At 38.5% G+C, this 17,308-nt stretch overlaps 1 protein-coding gene across 1 annotated transcript; it reads left to right on the top strand.

The window, feature by feature from the left end:
- Positions 1–10,121: 10,121 nt before the first annotated feature.
- Positions 10,122–16,967, top strand: LOC149838129 (RING-H2 finger protein ATL58-like). Its single transcript, XM_090007595.1, has 3 exons — positions 10,122–10,742; positions 10,866–10,951; positions 16,449–16,967. Exons 1-3 carry the CDS (start codon positions 10,530–10,532, stop codon positions 16,732–16,734), a joined length of 585 nt encoding a protein of 194 aa, XP_089863721.1. The 5' UTR covers positions 10,122–10,529; the 3' UTR covers positions 16,735–16,967.
- Positions 16,968–17,308: the final 341 nt, after the last annotated feature.

Below are 17,308 nucleotides of genomic sequence, written 5' to 3'. Positions count from 1 at the left end.
TAGAGTTGAATTCATATTCATATTTTCAATGTTAATAGTGTCCGATTGGTACAGTCCCATTGACCAAAGTGTCGGTACTTAGTTACTTGCGTTGCCACTTTCACGTTGGATTTTCCCCTTTTATCCTTGAGAGAGAGAGAGAGAGAGAGACTGCTTAATTTGTGGGGTCACTCATTCCCTTTTTGAATTTGGGAGCAGACAAGATTTTTCTTTATTAATTTCTGTGAGACTTTTAGGCAACGAACTGAACTTGTGCATAATCGAATCCCTTTAGCTGTTGAAGAAATTGTCAGATAGAGTCGTTAACTGAAGGCTTATGATGAGTTATCCATATTCCATACTCAATTTCTATAACCCACCCTTTTCTATATACTCATAAAGGTAAAAACGCTCCAAACAAGGGCTACAGACACCTGGCTAGGCGGGTCTGCTTAGGACGTCACGAGATACCTGGCTGTGCTTCACTTATCGCAAGGTCGAAGCCAATGAAAAAAACGGAAGGTCGAAGCCAATGAAAAACTATCCCTTGTAGATGGAGGGAAGTACCCCTGGACGTAGTTACCAGGAAGCCAAAATGGACACGGCAAGCAATGCATGGAGTGGAAGCAGGGAGAAAGAGAGGGAGAAATGATGGAGAAGCCAGAGAAACAAAAGAAAAGCGAATTAGGAAGCAAGTTCCCCCCTCCTCCCTTTTGTGAGGAAGTCGTGGCACTTCCCACTTTGGAAGCGTGTTTCCACCCTATAGTGGCGCTTTCGGAAACTATGCTCCTAAACATTATACAACAGACAACGGAACAGGGCCACAGTCAACGTGACAACTCTCGCTGAAGATGGCATGTCCGAACCATAATCGTGGTTTTTCCTCATTATAAAAAAACAGCATATTAACTATGAGATTGCCCCAGGAGGGTTGGCATAGTGGGGTAAGGCCTTGGCTGCTAGACGGGCAGTCAAGGTTCGATTCCCATGGGTGTCGCCCCTTTGTGTAAACCAACACATAGCATAGGCCCCGGGGGCAGGGGTCCTAGCCTCAAAGTTTTATGCTGTCGGCACGATGACCGTAGGTATGGCAGGCTGAACCAGTGCGACCAGGTCTTCGTGCCAGGTGTGATTTCTTCATGTTATAAATAAATAAAAAAAACTGTGATTAACATCAGGTTCAATTTAACCATTTACCTAAAATGCTGGGAAAGCGAATGCTCTTTGTGAGAACGTGAGCCTGTTTTTGCAATGTTTTTTTTGTAGGCATGTTTCTGCAATGTTGCACAAAAAAGTGGCTCGCCGTTTGACCTCCCTTCAGTGGGTTCATTGAGCAAGACATATGGGGCTTCACTCATCTAATGCTATTTAGGACTGTTGGCTCACGTGATCACTTGAACGATTCCTGCTATAAACCTCATCTTAATGGTTGTAAAAGGAGTAGATTAACCAGGGATGTCAACCAGTCGGATTTCGGTCAGGTTCGGAAAGAAAAAGATAAAACCGAATCCATGAAAAAAGATGAAATCGAATCCGAATCCAACTAGTCTAAAACCCGATATTTACACTTAATCGGATTCCCATCTTAGTCAGATTTGAGTTTTAATCAGATTTCAATGCAAAATTAATACCAAATCCGAATCCAATTTTTAATTGGATCTGGATTTATCTACCGAATCCGACTAATCGGATTTGGAATCAGGTCGGATTTTGGGTTACATCCGACCCACTGACATCCCTACCATTAATCATATCTAATTTAATTTTCTAAATTTAGACATGGTCTGATCTCTTAGGACATCAATATGCCTATGTTTTAACCGTTGCATAGCCTTAGGAAGATACTAAATACCTAGCATGGCTAAAGATCTTGAAATTTAAACCAGTGCATCAATTGCATTCTTCTTTTTTTCGATAAGGTTAGGCAAATTCTTACCAGTTCATTGCTAAAATTCTTAATTTTTTACAGTTCATAATCTGACGAAAACTAACCCAGCAGTTTGTGTTTCCAGGATCCAGCATGACCTATAACAGCAAGCTTAACTACATTTTTTTTATCCATATTCAGATACTAAACTCACTTGGAGTAGGTTGATTTGGTACATTCCTCGGCCCTCAATTTGATTATCGATCAATCAAACTAGATCTCTTTGAGAAGATTCAGTGATAACATTGAGGGACTTGTCCCATTCATAAAAAATGATTCTCACAAATCTCATCTTCTCTGAGCCATCATGATATTTGTTGGCTGGTTAACCAACCTAATGGGAGAAATTGGCAAGTGTGGCTTGGATCGTGAATCCTACCAGCCATTAATGGGAACAAGGGATATATACATTAATCTTTAGTTGTGTTTTCTTCATGTGACATGGCACCATCTACCGGCATTTGTCCAATTTTTGGCGCTAGGATTGCCACATTCAAATATATTGTCATAAGATGTTTTATTTTATTTTTTATGGCGAGCGCCGCGAACCGGGTCACTTAATAATGGGCCTGCCTCCCGGTGAGATAAACACCGGGTGGACACCCAAACTCTTACGAAGCCCACCAGTTAAAGGCACCTGCACACCTTGCGAACAGGTCCTTGCCTTTCTCACCGTTACTACAAACTGGCCCTTCTCTCAACAGCTGACAATTTGATCATGGTTAACCAAGCACCAAAATGGCCTTCATCAAATAGTTGTTAGTGTATTAACTTTTTAGAAATTAGTCCCTACCATATTCACTGTTTTGCAAATTGGTCTTTCTATAAGGGTTAGATCCATCAATTTGTCTGCCCTTTAACAGTTACACCCAGGAAAGCTAACAGTTGTTAACCCAAGAACTGATTTGCAAAGGGTTAATGAAAAGGCAGGAACCCATCAATGGCACATGGCAGGGGCTATACTGTCCAAATGGTAGGGATGTCAATGACAGGACCTGTTCTCAAGATGCAGGGTGATAAGGAGCTTAATGCACAAATATTTTTGCAATCATATTGCACCTGATCTTTTCACTTCTGTTTGGCCCCCCACCCACTGATCATGTTTCCAAGTTGTATAAAACAGAGGTATGATTTGGAATAAAAAAAAACCGTTTTGTGTTTGCCTTTATGTCAAAAAAAGGTTGCAAAGAACAAAGATGGAAATGCATGACATGTCCACTAAATCAAGACTGCCGGCAAGCCCGCGGAGTTTTACGCAGCCAAGACAGTGACCGTAAGTACGACTGGCAAAGCTAGAGCGGCTAGGTCTCTGTTCTTAGTGTTGGTTTCTCCGTGTAAATATCAAAAACACAAAAAAGTATGGCACTATGAATTCAAGCCTCCAAAAACTTTCTTTTTCAAGTTCATGTATGGTGGATAAGCATTAGCTATGCTCACAACAACAAGCTTTTGCCACCTAGACATTCAACTCTAACCTTAGAAAAAGGCACTAGTTGGCAAAGAAGAAGGGCAGGAAAAGTTGGTCACTACTTACTGACAGGTTAACATCAACACCCTACCCTGTACTCTTTATGTACTTTAAAAAATTTATCACCAACCGTGATAGAGAAACAGGCTTCTTTGACTGTGCTCAGTGTAGGCCAGGGGGAAGAGCATACGATAAGGGTATCTTTGCTTTGAGTGGACCCTTCTTATCTATGGTGGTGTCCTATAGGGTTAAGAAACGAGATGAGCAGCATGTGGTTGGGCACTTGTACGGTTTGTATAGAGTGTGTTTGAACTCGTGAAATAAGCTCAGCAAGCTTTTGAACATAGACAATCAATGTTTGACTTGGCTATGGGTTCTATAAATATATTTTAAGTGTATTTTATATTATAGAATTAAGATCGCGTTGGATTTGATTCAGAAAAATCATCTTTCTCTAAATAATTGAAAAGATTAAAAATAAATAAAGCATAATGAGAAAGCATACCCGAATTTATTGTTGCATTGATAGATCTTGATGAGTTAGATCTTTCAAAACCTCTATAAGTAGCATTTTCTTTTTCTCTAAACCTAATGAGAGAGTGAGGAAGCAAAAGAGCACTGCTACTGTATAAGGAGAATCATAACCTAATCATAACAACTCTATAGTCTTCTTTTCAATTTAATTTATCATAAAATTAAAAATTAACATATGAAGGCACATAAAGTATCTATATATTATTATAACCATACTTTATAAGATATCATATAGCTCAATCATATACGAGCACTGCACTTTATATGAGTCTTCACCTCGGACCGTTTACAATGAATGATTAATTACATATGTAGACTCATGCAAAATATCCAACAGATCGTTGAAGTATTTGGTTTGCAAGCTTCAAATCTTATTGCTTGTAAGTTTAAAATAATTATTTATTTTATAAATGAGTCTCTCTTTTTTTTAAATGACTTAACTCACCATGTTTTTCATGAGCTCAACCTTGGCTCGGCAGTGCTTAAGCCAAATGGGATCAAACCATAAAAAGCATAAGATTGTTGCCTTAATCGTTACAGAATATATATATTTGTTTCCCAACAATTTAGAACCTCTTATAACCATTGCAAAGTTCATTTGTAATGTTGGCTCTTAAAGTGCATCATGGTAATCCATAGAGGAATCAGAGGATAATGTTGATTTCATCCTATGGACGGGATTTATGTTCAAATACCAATCTTATCTTACTTCTTAAAGGTGGAAGAGGGGCATTGGTGTGACAAAATAATTTATTTTCAAAACTTTTTAAAAATTACATTGAGGTTTTGTTAGGTTCAAATGTTATTTTTAAAATTTTAATGTATTTGATCATAATACCCTCATCACAGGAGAGAGAATGAGATGTTTATTGTTATTCAGATGAGGGCGTTAGAGAGAGGGAATCCATTGGGTCGTTAGATTAGCATAGGGGTGGCAAAACCTGACACGACCCGCCAACCCATTAAACGGTCTACCCGCCTAACCCGTTTATTAAACGGGTTGGGTTCGGATTGGGGATATGCCAACCCGCCAACCCGGCTGACCCGTTAAATAAACGGGTTAGGGGGGCGGGTCAATCCGCCAACCCGTCAACCCAACCTGCCAACCCATCAACCCGCCAACCCGACCCGCGAACATGAGAACTTGTTTACCCGACCCAACCCATTTATTAAATGGGTTGGCGGGTCGTGTCGGGTTACCCGTTTATTAAACGGGCCGGGTTCGTGTTTGCCACAACCGACCCGTTTAATAAACGGGTCAGGTTCGGGTTGAGGTATGCTGACCCGCCAACCCGACACGATTGCCAACAATTAAAAGGATCCTAACAAAGTTACCAAAATGACCTTTAGAGAGAGAGAGAGAGAGTGAGTGTGGGGACATTACCAACTTGCTACTAAAATTACCAAAACTTATTGTAAAAGTTATCTAAAGATGGATGAGCAATAGAGTGAGACCAAGTGGGGCCCAGTTTGTCTGGTAGGAGAAGTTAGTGCACATCACTCAGTGCTGAGGACGTTGCAAATTTAAAACCCAATGATACGACTATGTCCCAGCTTTCCTATCGAGAGAGAGAGGGGGTTATCCGTGGTAAAGAGAGAATATATTAAGATTTTAAAAACAACCAAATTAGATAAACTTGTAGATATTTTTAAAAGTTGCTGATTTTAATATTACACAAAGGACATTTTGATAATGAAAGACGTTGCGTTTTGCTATTCTTATATATATTTTTAACCCAGCCATTAAAGGAGGGTGAGGATGTGTGCTTATTTTAGGTAAGGGATCTTGATATATATAAAAGCCGACCCACCTCTGCCCAGGGTGGATGGAAGCCCTCTTAGAAAGTGGAAGAGCTTGTCCTCCTAAGACATATCCTTAATGTCCAACATAAGTGCCTTCCAATATTGGCAGTCTGCTTAAGTCCATTAAAGCATGGCGAGCCATCAATGACATGGGCAAGAACGTCGCCTTCCGTTCCGTCTTTAGCACATCTCTAAACACTATAAAACTTCACGCTTCACGTTCTTGATGTCCTTGAGTCCGCCACCAGAGCTTAGCGGCACCATCAAGATACATGGTAGCGGCTCATGCCGACGCCTCCTCGGTGAGGTTTTCCAACGTACCGAAATACTGACTGACTTTAAAATGTCCCCCAAAAGGTTCTCTAAGGTCTTCGCGTCCCTTGTGCCAGTGAACACTTGGGTTCTGGCACAAAGATAAAAGGCATCTTTTCTGTGACCTACTGCCTTTTTTATTTATTTAATATGTAGTCCAATTTCTCTTGGGAGGATAAAAACTAGTTTCAAAAGAGAGGAAGCACTTTCCAAGTCCACAGTGGAAGCCTCTCACTTATCAGGAAGATCTATCAGGGACGAATGAGAGAGATAGATGAAGACCATGTAAACACCTCAAATTTTTCTCATCTATTCTCAGACACACCCCAAATGCAGATGCCAACCCGGGTAGATCAGTGTAGGAGTCCAACTCCAAGTTTGTCATAGAAAATTACCATTTTACCCTTTTTTACTAAAAAAATTACCATTTTACCCTTAGGTTATCCTAGATCCCTGTCAGTCAGAGTCGACCAAACTCATTCTCAAGCTCAGAACAGTTAGAATGTCAGTCATTTCTAGCTCACCTGAGCTCACCATAAACATGTCATGTTCATTTCTGATCATTCCTGCCAAAATGGGTTCATTTCCTCAGAAATGAGCTCATTTCTCACTCGAATCCAAGCCAATTGACTCTGAGTCAGTCATTCCTAGTCAATCCTATTTTTCTAAGTCTAGTTTATGCTCATCAGAAGTTCAAGTGCTCCAGTCTCAGTCCAAATCCATTTCTCAGTGTCTAGGAGTCCATTTTAGCCCATTTCAGCTGAAATTGAGCTAAGTCTAGTCAGTTGAGTTAGTGTTTGAGCTTCAGTTTTAATTCATCTTAGTACTACTAATTTTATTCCAGCTCAAACCCAGTTCTTGTTTGTAGCCCACTTCACTTAAGTGATCATTTCTCACAATTTCTCTGAAAATGACATCATTTCTTGACAATTCAATCTAGAAGTTTGGTTGAGTCAGTGTCTTGCCAATTCATTTGAGTTTTGAAACACTAGAACTCAGTTCATTCCAGTTCAGACTAGTTAAAACCCCAATTTTCAGTGTCACTCTTGGTCCTGTAGAGACCAGAAACCATTTCTTGAACCATTTTATTTATTTTTGTCAAAATTATTACTTTTTAAATTGGTACAATTGTCAATCGGGGTTCAATATCCAAATTTCATCATCCAGGGTTTGCATTTTGCATGACATTCCATATTATTTCTCACTATTTTCTATCATTTCATTACGTTTCATCTCATTTTCGAGGTCCAGAACTCTAATTTTGAAAATTTCAATCCATATTTGAATTTTAAAGCTTTTCAAAATCAATTTCAAATCCTGGGTTTTTCAAATTGATATTTTTATCCCCAGAACTCTAAATTTAGAAATATTTTCCTGAGAAAATAATCTAGATTCCTTTCAAACTTCCAAACTCGATCTGCTCTGCAAAGGGGTATAGAATTTCAAACTTTGAATTTCAATTCAAAATTGCCAAAAATATCCAAAAATCTTTCTGAGGAATTTTACAAAATCATTCTACCCTTTTGGTTTTCAAAATGAATTTCGAAATCATGTGTGGACCCACTTCCTAGATGGCGCCACACTTTAAATTTTCAAAATAAAAAATAAAATAATAAAAGCTCTTTTCTTTTAGAAAATCTCTTTTTTTTTTTATATATTTTTTAGAGAAAGGAGTGGACCCCACAAGGGGATAGACCCACTCTCTCTCTCTCCACTTTCCTTCTCTCCCCCCTTTCTTCTTCTGACACAAAGTGAAGATGGGACAATTTTTGTGCACACGCATACAGTGAAAATATCTTTGCCTTGTTAACCTCAGCAAAGATCATATCACTATCATCCTTATCCTAGGGATGGTAGTTGACAGGAGCGGGGGTGGGGGACAAGGTTGCGTCCCGTCTCAAAATCCTGTCCCCCACCCCCGCTTTCATTCTCACATTGGTTTTGATTTTAACCTTCATCCTCGGTCCAAACAGGGTAAGGCGGGCGGGACCCCATTTCTCCTCGGTCCATTGCCATTCCTAAAGAAAGATTGAGAATGGGGCAAAGATGGGGCCAGGCCGAGGAAAAGCATAAGTTCATCCATGCCTTTCTACACCGGTTTTGATTTTAACCTCCATCCCTGGTTCAAACATGACTAGGCGGGATAGGACTCTGTTTCCCCAGTCCACTGCCATCCTCATCCTCCCATCATGTGAACAGGTCGGAGAAGGGCCTTTGAAAGGGTAAAATTGCTGAAGCCTTAAGAAATAAAAAACAAAAACATTCTCGATGAGTAGGGTAGGGATGGCAGCGGGGCGGGGGACAAGGTTTCCACCCCCGCCCCGCCTCAAAATTTTATCCTCCACCCCCGCCCCGCCTCCGCGGCGGGGATGGATTTTATCCTCCACCCCCGCCTCCATCCCCGTTTCATACCCTTCATCCCGTGTCCAAACAGGGCGAGGTGGGGCGGGGCCTAGCTTTCCCCCGGTCCACTGCCATGCCTAGAGTAGGGGGAGGAGAAAGAAACCCATGGGAAGCGAGGGAGGAGAAAAAACAATAAATATTAACATGAAAAACACAAAACAAAAGTCAAAAACGAGAAAGAAACATAAAAAAAAAGCCATCATTAGGGATGAAAAATGGAAAATGAGGTACTCAAGCTTCACTTATTTTTCTGGTGAGTTAAGCTGAAAGGGCTCAGCTTAAAGCCTTATACTATCTCGTATATAAAGAAAATACATTGCTTCAAAGCTCAAAGTGATAGGATTTAAGCTCTAGAGCTTAAGCTGACTCCTTTAAAAAAAAAGTGCATCTCAATGCATGACACAATGTATTATGAGAAAAACTTATTGCTTGGAATCCAAACACTTTTATCATTTATTTTACTTTACATTTTATTATATTTACTACTACTTAACAAGCTTACACAAGTCAAATACTTGTTCTGGTTGTTGTTGGTGTTGGACTAGGCTAAACTTTTTTTGAGTTTTACTCAGGGAAACCGCCCTAGGTGCAGAGACCTAACCCCCGCTGACTAAGCCGGCCGTGCATAGAACTCCGAGGGCTTACCCTTTGACCTAAGGAAGTCACCAAGTTTCGGCTTACTCAGGTGGTGACGCCATGAGATTTGAACCTAGACTGTCTGTTTAACAGTCTAGGTCTCATCCCACTATGCCAAACCCCTAGTGACAAAAGTTTAAAATGGCAAAATCTGGCAGAAAAAAAAAAAAACCTCAAGAGATTTTGAAATTTCTCATAAATCTCACATTTTTTGCTAAAATTTTGGGAATAAAAAATAAATTAAAAAAATAAATTTTTTATTTTTTACAAGAAAATATAAATAAAATACATTTAAAAATAAAAATCTCTTGAGTGGACCAAGAATGATTTTCTTTTTTGGTTCATATCGCCGACCCCAATTGTTTTGGGATGAAGGCGTAGTTGTAGTTGTAGTTGTTGTTGTAAAAATAAAAATCTCTAGGGTTTTCATGATAAATTTCTTTTATAAATATAAATATCATGATATTCGTCACGGTTTGAAAATCTCTCAAGAGATTGTCGTTTTAAACTTTCAAGCAATTTATCGCTATATATATCGGTGAGGTTTTAGGACTTGCCTAAACTTATTTTATAATTTCCAACGATCTCGAGCCAAGAGCACAAACCGGATCACGAGCCATTCTAGTTGTTTTACCCAAGTAATGTTGTAAAAATCGGCCCAAAGACAATTCAAAAGGGGTCGATTGAATTCATTTTTTAGGGGTGTTAATTTTTTTTTTTTTAACATTTGTTATTTTTTAAGACAATTGACACGTATCATAAGATGGTTAAAAAAAAAAGGCCCATTCAAGATTGATTAGATTTATTTTTGTAAAGCAACCGATTTTAACAACATGATAGTACCCACAGCCCATTGGTTACCGTTATAGTATTACGTTTAGTATTATTGTCAATTGAACTTAAGGAGGTTTTGGTAATTTTGTATTTTCTGCCACTCTGCCATCTTTGTCTTGTTACGAGCCGAGCACGCTGCCGTTCCTCTGCTCTGATCATTCCCCGTTGGTTCGACCCCCTTTTTGTCCTCTTTATAACCTCGTTTGCTGTCTCTCTTCATAATTTGGGTATCCCTTTTTTGTGTATTTGAAGCTATCAGTTTGGTTGGATTTCAAGGTTTCATGAGTGACTAAGATTCTATGACGTCTCTTCAGACTTTGGTTTTAAAATTTCTTCTTGAGTTTTGGTTTCATCTTTTCTGAAATTCATCACTCCTTCATTTGGGTTTTTGCAATTCGGTGTTTTTGCTTCTCTTTCTTTCTCAAGAAAAATCCTAACAATTTTTTTTCCTTAAGATTTTTCTCCTTAAGATTCAACGTTTTGTATCTTATAGGAAATAAGAACTTAAAATTGGTTGGTTTTGGATTCTAGATTTTTCTGCTATTACAGGAGTTTGGCCTCTAGACCTCAGTTGAACTTCAGCCTTTAACATTTGTTGATTTTTTTGGTGTTGGAATTTGGTCGTAGAAAATCATGTATGATATATCCAATAACACAGGCTCGCCCGGCTTCCTAGATGCTCCTCCAGGGCTAAAACTCTACGAAGCTTTCGTTTTCTCAGTGCCCATCTTCTTCACATTCATCTTTTTGTTTCTATTCTATTTTTTCTATCTCCGACGTCGGAGGGTCGATTGGTCATCGCTGCGAATGCGGAGTTCATACCAAACTGGAGCGCTCATCTCTGCTGTACGTTGCTTGTTTTATATATCTTTTGCTTCTGTAATCATGTAGAGGTCATCCTGCTCTGTTTCTTTTTCCTCTCTTCTTTTTGTGAGAACAAGTGGTTTGTTTCTATTGTTGGTTTCTCAGCCTTCGGAGATGGGATTGGAAAAGGAGTTCAGAGAGATGCTTCCGGTAATCATTTTCAAGGAGAGCTTCTTGATGAGAGAAACACAGTGAGTGGTTTATTTCTATTCAGGGTATTAAGGATTTGTGAAAATTTTGAGAATTTTATTGCAACTTTATTGTGATTGGCCTATTTTCTTGATAGATCATCCTCGTGCTGTTTGACATAGAGGCCCATCAAAATAGAAACCCTAAATCCTAGATTGCTTAGTGGAACGCATGTTGTTGTCCACATGTCAAAGGCATCCTTTTTAGATCATGAACCAGCTCTTCTTTTACCATTTTACTTAAATGAGGGATAACTACCCAATTGGCCCTATTGGATGTTCTGTTACGACGATCATTTACTGCTTTGATTGATATTGCTCTTGCATGTATCTTTCTGGCTGAGGGGATCTGAGTCTCATGGTTAGGTTTCATTGATGCCACTTAAATCTGGAGAAGATACTACAATAAAGTAAAAATCGAGACCTGTTAGCTCAAGCTTATGAGATTAATTTGGGATGCTATGTCTTCTGCGCTCGATTCTTGGTTATAACCAGCAACTAATTAATTGATTATGGTCAGATTAGTCACTATCGGGCTATCAGCAGTCTGAAGTCGAGTCAAACAACAATGACACGGTTGTTATGAATTGGGGGATGTTTTTTTTGCCCTTGGGACATCTTTTTAAGCTTCTTCTGGAATTCCAATAAGTTCACTGTTTCCGTAAACTGGTCATCTTGTGCTGCAGTAGCCACCTTCTTTTATTTCCATTGTCTGTGTTGGAACGACAGCTTTAGCATCAAAATACATACTACATATGTATATACATATTATATATTTATGTATGCATATTTGTGTGTATGTAAGTCTTTGGTGCAAGTTTGCATACCACCAATTTGGTATTGGTTAATAGAATTTTCACTACTTCACTTTTGAGCAGATCTGGTCTTTCAGATGGATTCATCATGTTTCATTTACTATGGAACAAGTTTTAGATCAGAAAATTGAAAACTAAAAAAAATGGATGGTTCAGATATCACCAAAATGTAATTATAAAAAAATTGTTTAGTTGCACACAATTTGCTATATATGAAACATGGTTTATGCTAAATAAACTATGATAAGTTCATCCATGCAGTCTGACCTAGTTGAAAATGGACAGGTGGTTGGGATTGAACTCATTGATATTGTATGCTGTATGCACATCCACACCATTTAATGCTTGGAATCATTTATTGTGGTGTTTGAACGACTGTAGGTTGACCTGAATGGAAAGGGATAAGAGTTAGTGAGCATCTGGTAGCAAGTCTGTTGTAGAAGCATTGTCTCTCGAAAAAGCATGACCCTTCTTCCTCAGCTATCCGGCTTTTAAGCATGCCCCATGGTCCTATCCTTTCTTTATAGTTGGTGTGAGCATATTCCATTCCTCAATCTTTATTTGATGGATATTACCATGATGTTGAATCCTAATATGGAGCCAAAACTTGGCACTGTGATCCATATCCTAATGACAATGGTGCTCTCTTTCCATGTCAGATTGCCACCACCCAATGTAGCTGTCCTCAGCGATAAATCACACAAATAATTGAGGAACCGTGATCTGCACTGTAAACGATTAATAGATGCCAATTTTTATGGAAAATCGTTACATCACCAAAATCGTGATGAAATGGGATGAGAAACCGTGTTTCAACAGTTTTGTTATTGACGAGATTTAATATCATATTAAAATTAATGGCATGAATTGAATAAATAAAAAAATTCAATAAAAAAGCTTTTAAGATATATATCTATATATGTAAGATTTAATATCATATTAAAATTAATAAATGTTAAATAATATTTTCAGATGAACAAAATATTATATCATTGTTTTCCTCTTGATCAATTTTATTTTTTTTCCTTCACTTGAATTTTACATGATGGCTTTATTAAAGATACTTTAATATATCTTGTCTTTAACTTTGTTTTTAGGCTTTTTAGCAAAAACTTTTCTATTATATATAATTTTTTATATAAAATGTCAATTATTTAGTTGTTAATCATAATTTTACTGAATAATCAATTAATCCTGTTTACTCAAAGGACTGACCTATTAAAGTTGACCAATTTTTTAGCGATTAATCATGATTTACTAAAGAATCCAAATCTCAAGGTTGACCAAAATTTTGCCGTTTAAGACAATTCCCAAGGAATTGCTGAGGATGAGTTTGGCTTCTATGCCACCACCAATGCTCATGATGGGACACTAACTGATCTTTCATGCTGCTAAGATTTCATATTTACTTAGCATACCTACGTGTATCTTAAGAAAAGTTTACAAAGCATCTGGTCTAATTGCCTTTGTTACCCAGGCACCATACAGGTGGTAGTGTTAGACAGGAATTTAAAGTGTTGGACACATGCTTAAGACACTAAATACATGGAAAATACCCACCCACAACACACACACACACATTATATATATATATATATATATAGGGTGGTTCTGTACCTGATACCTTATGGTGGTACACACTCTTGTTTGTATGGGTCTAACCACCAAATGGCAGATCTAACCGTATAGATGGCTATAAAAATACCATTTTGCCCTTGTAATAATTGAAGTTTAGGTCAAAACTTTTTCTATGATTGATTAAAATTACTGATTTACACTTTCCCTAGAAGTCCAATCACACCTGCTATTTAACAGATGCAATTAGGATTCTTCTCCCTGCAAGAGTAGAAGCACTCTTTTGTGCTTAACTCCTTATAGCTAAAGGACCTTGTCATTTTTTAATAAGGCTATAGCTAAAACTATGTCATCCTTCAAACTGTGTAACTTCTCTGCAACTACTGTGATGGTACTTATGTAAACCAATTTAAGCTCTAGCTTGACCATTCTAACCTATAGGAAATGGATTGTCAATGAAACATTTTAAATGGGGATCTTTTTTACCACAACCATGATAAATCGACAATTCAAGGTATCTTTATTGCATCCACATGTTAAGTTTCAAGTTTCAACCTTTTTTTTGCATGAATCGTCATCACTATGGGTAAGATCACTATTGAGAGAGAGAGAGAGAGAGAGAGAGAGAGAGAGAGAGAGAGAGAGAGAGAGAGAGAGAGAGAGAGAGCATGTCTGGCCATCATGATACAGAAACAAAGGATGTCAAATGAGTGCTGCAATGTGTGAGAATGTAAATCACTAAAACATTTATTATTTCTTTGCTAATTCAATTAAAACCACACAAAGGTGACCATAGTTTTAGACAAAATTAAGAAAATTAATCATAAAAAGTATTTGTAGGTCTAAAACATTAATTCTTTTGTCTATAGTTCTTTCTTTGATAATTCAATTAAAACCACTAAAACATTAATTATTTCTTTGCTAATTCAGTTAAAACCACAAAAAGGTGACCATAGTTTTAGACAAAATTAAGAAAATTAATCATAAAAAGTATTTTTAGGTCTAAAACATTAATTCTTTTGTCTATAGTTCTTTCTTTGATAATTCAATTAAAACCATGAGAAGGTGGCCATTGTTTTAGACAGAAATAAGAAAACTAATCATAAAAAAGATGTTTAAGTCTTAAAATTAAAAACCTAGAGTTTACAGAGAAAACTTTAAAATTAAATAAACTTAAATTGGTGTCCATAACTATTAGTGTTGCATAGTGTTGGACAGACACAGTTGGCTGGTAGTGGTTAGCACTATGGATAATGTTGGTAATCTAATTTTTGGTAAATTTGTGTCAAAAGTGGAATTGTGGCTGTACGCCTTGTGCAGCTGATTGCTTGAAAGTGTAGCCTATTGCTGATATGTAGCACTGCAGATAATGTAGGGAAACTGGTGGTTTGTGGCATTTTGTGGCACTAGCGAAGTTGCAGCGTCATGCCTTTTGCATCCCATCCTTACAAGGGTACTTTGAAGTTATTTTTTTTTATTTTACAGTCTCTATGTAAAATCTCTGGTTAGGATTTTTAGAAGCAATAATGGTGCTGTGGGAATGTTACTGATAATGGTGTAACATTTGCCAGTGTCTGACAAATCTGCTTTTAGCTTGGCCCTTGAAGGTGATAAACAGGTGTAATAAACTTTCGTGTAGCTTTACGGCATTGTGTTAAATACTTTGGGTTTCTCATGTCATAGTTTCCAGGGGCTTAACAAGCTACTAGAGTCAAAGACCTAACAACCATGACCAACTAACTGAGCTTGGTGAGGTCCAGAATTTTCTTTGTTAACTGCAGGAGGATACTTCAGTGGGATAGTCTTTTTCATTTTTCCTTTTGCATCGTGTACCTTTTAGGTTGATCCCTGGCTTCATGGCAATTCTTGTTTTGGATCAATGTATGTGATTGGGCAGTGCTTTTCCATCTAAACACCACAGTCTATAGTCAAGTTCATTGAGTCTTTTTGGTAAAGGTGATGGACTTGGGTCCAAAGTTTATGGCATCTCTCATCCTGGATTTTTCCTCGGTTACAGGTATGCCACACATGATTATTGCCCTGCAATTTCTATTTAAGAATAATCTATGCATACAGGGATACCAATAATATCCTTGCATCATGTCATCAAATAAACTTTTAATATATATGATTGATTACCTACATCATTACCATTTGTGAACTTGAAAGAAAGCTGCTATTCCAATGTATGGCTATGGCATCACTCATTCTGGATTTTTCCTCAGTTACAAGTATGTCATGTACAATCATTGTCCTGCAATTTCTATTTAAGAATAATATATGAATACAGGGATGACAATAATATCCTTGCAAGATATTAAATATCCTTTTGACGTATACGATTAATTACCTACATCATTCCCATCTGTGAACATGAAAGCTAGCTGCTATACCAAAATGTGGCTTCCATATAATGTCAGTTTTTTTGCTTGGAGGCCAGCAACGATATGGAAAATTGGTCTGCTGTTTCCACTTGCACGATCCTTTTTGAGCGTTGGAACTGTAACTTTAGCCAACTTGGCAATCCACAAAGCTATAAAAGCATGGATAGTTGTTGAGAAGGATTCCCATCATCCACTCTACATCATAGATCCAGTCATTGGCTAATCAAATGAGAATGCGTGTGCATTGGCCCCTGTTTCTGTCAGTGGGGGAGATGGGCGTTCCCATGCAGTTGGCCTATCACTGGTTCTATCAGAGCCAATAATAGGAAGCTTTCTCGTGGTTGCATATGCACCAATGTGTAATGCATGAAGGATCTGTGTAGTCGGCCCCAGCAGATTATTACTCTAATATCTGTATCACTTTGATTAGGACTAGTAGGACTGCTGAACCGATGGTGCAGATGGTTGTGTGGGTTCCTTGCATCATCAAATGAGGATTCACATGATTGGTGGTCCCACATGATTGGTGGATCATCTGAACCTTCGGTTACGCAAACCAACAGCCTACACCGACTGCATGTGAAACATCGAATAGGTATGCCCTGCCTGATGCATTGTTTTAGCTGAATGTGTGACTTGCACATACACAATGTGAACCATGGTTTCCTTGCATTCTTTGTCAACCCTTGTTTTGATTTGAACTGTTTCTTTGTTGAATCTGTGAAGGTGTTCTGTCTGTCTTGGCGACTATGAGTCCAACGACCAGCTCCAGCAGATACCGTCTTGTGGGCACACGTTTCACATGGATTGCATTGATAACTGGCTCACCAGGAACACAACATGCCCACTTTGTCGGACATCGCTCTTACCGGCAGCGAAAGCCACGGAGCCCTCAGCATCAGATGCTGAAGCTGGCAATGTTGCTGCAGACAGAGAAGGTGATGGCATCACCCCCTTGCAGAGTTCTGATACAGTTCCGCATACTGTGGTGAACATTGAGTGTACTGCTTAGGTTGTACAGTGCTGAACTTTATAAAGATTCAGGGGGGCAGATGTGCCTGCTGGATTGCTAGAAGAAGCCTCTGTCTTAAAAAAGGTTCTCAGGTTCAAATCCTACAGGGATTTAACCTCCCCAACTGCCTCTCAAGCGAGCATAGTCCAACCACATTTCTTTGTTTGCAATTAGGCAGGACCCATGTAAAAAAAATCTGTGTTTGTCACATGGAATTCAGATGGTTTTCCTTACATATCCTCTAAAGAGTGCGGCCTGTATGAACGCTTCAGCACCCACACACATGCTTGCGTACACACCCGGGCGCACACTCATGCACACACATAGATACACCTACATCTGCGCTCATTCATGCACTTTTTTTTTCGACAGAGAAAGCTGGGGTTAGGCAGACCCCTACCAGTTACACAACCATACCCTTAGGGGTTCTAACTTGCAACGTCCCAACACAAGGTGACGTGCACTAACTGAGCAGAGCCCCGTTGGTTGCTCATTCATGCATTTGTAGAGAAATGTTGACTCAGCGCGAATAGCGTTGTAAAGCCCCAACAATTAAAGAAAATGATAGAGACAC

Source organism: Nuphar pumila, chromosome 5 (assembly GCF_984573655.1).
Source record: "Nuphar pumila chromosome 5, dmNupPumi1.hap1.1, whole genome shotgun sequence".
In the NCBI taxonomy this organism is placed as follows: Eukaryota; Viridiplantae; Streptophyta; class Magnoliopsida; order Nymphaeales; family Nymphaeaceae; genus Nuphar; species Nuphar pumila.
The sequence above is the reverse complement of the archived record's forward strand: the minus strand, read 5'-3'. Positions and strand labels throughout refer to the sequence as shown.

Coding starts and splice junctions, on each gene's coding strand:
- LOC149838129 (XM_090007595.1), top strand. CDS start 10,530: ATGTATGATATATCCAATAACACAGGCTCGCCCGGCTTCCTAGATGCT. Junction 10,743..10,865: donor CTGGAGCGCTCATCTCTGCT/GTACGTTGCTTG, acceptor TTGGTTTCTCAG/CCTTCGGAGATGGGATTGGA. Junction 10,952..16,448: donor TTCTTGATGAGAGAAACACA/GTGAGTGGTTTA, acceptor GAATCTGTGAAG/GTGTTCTGTCTGTCTTGGCG.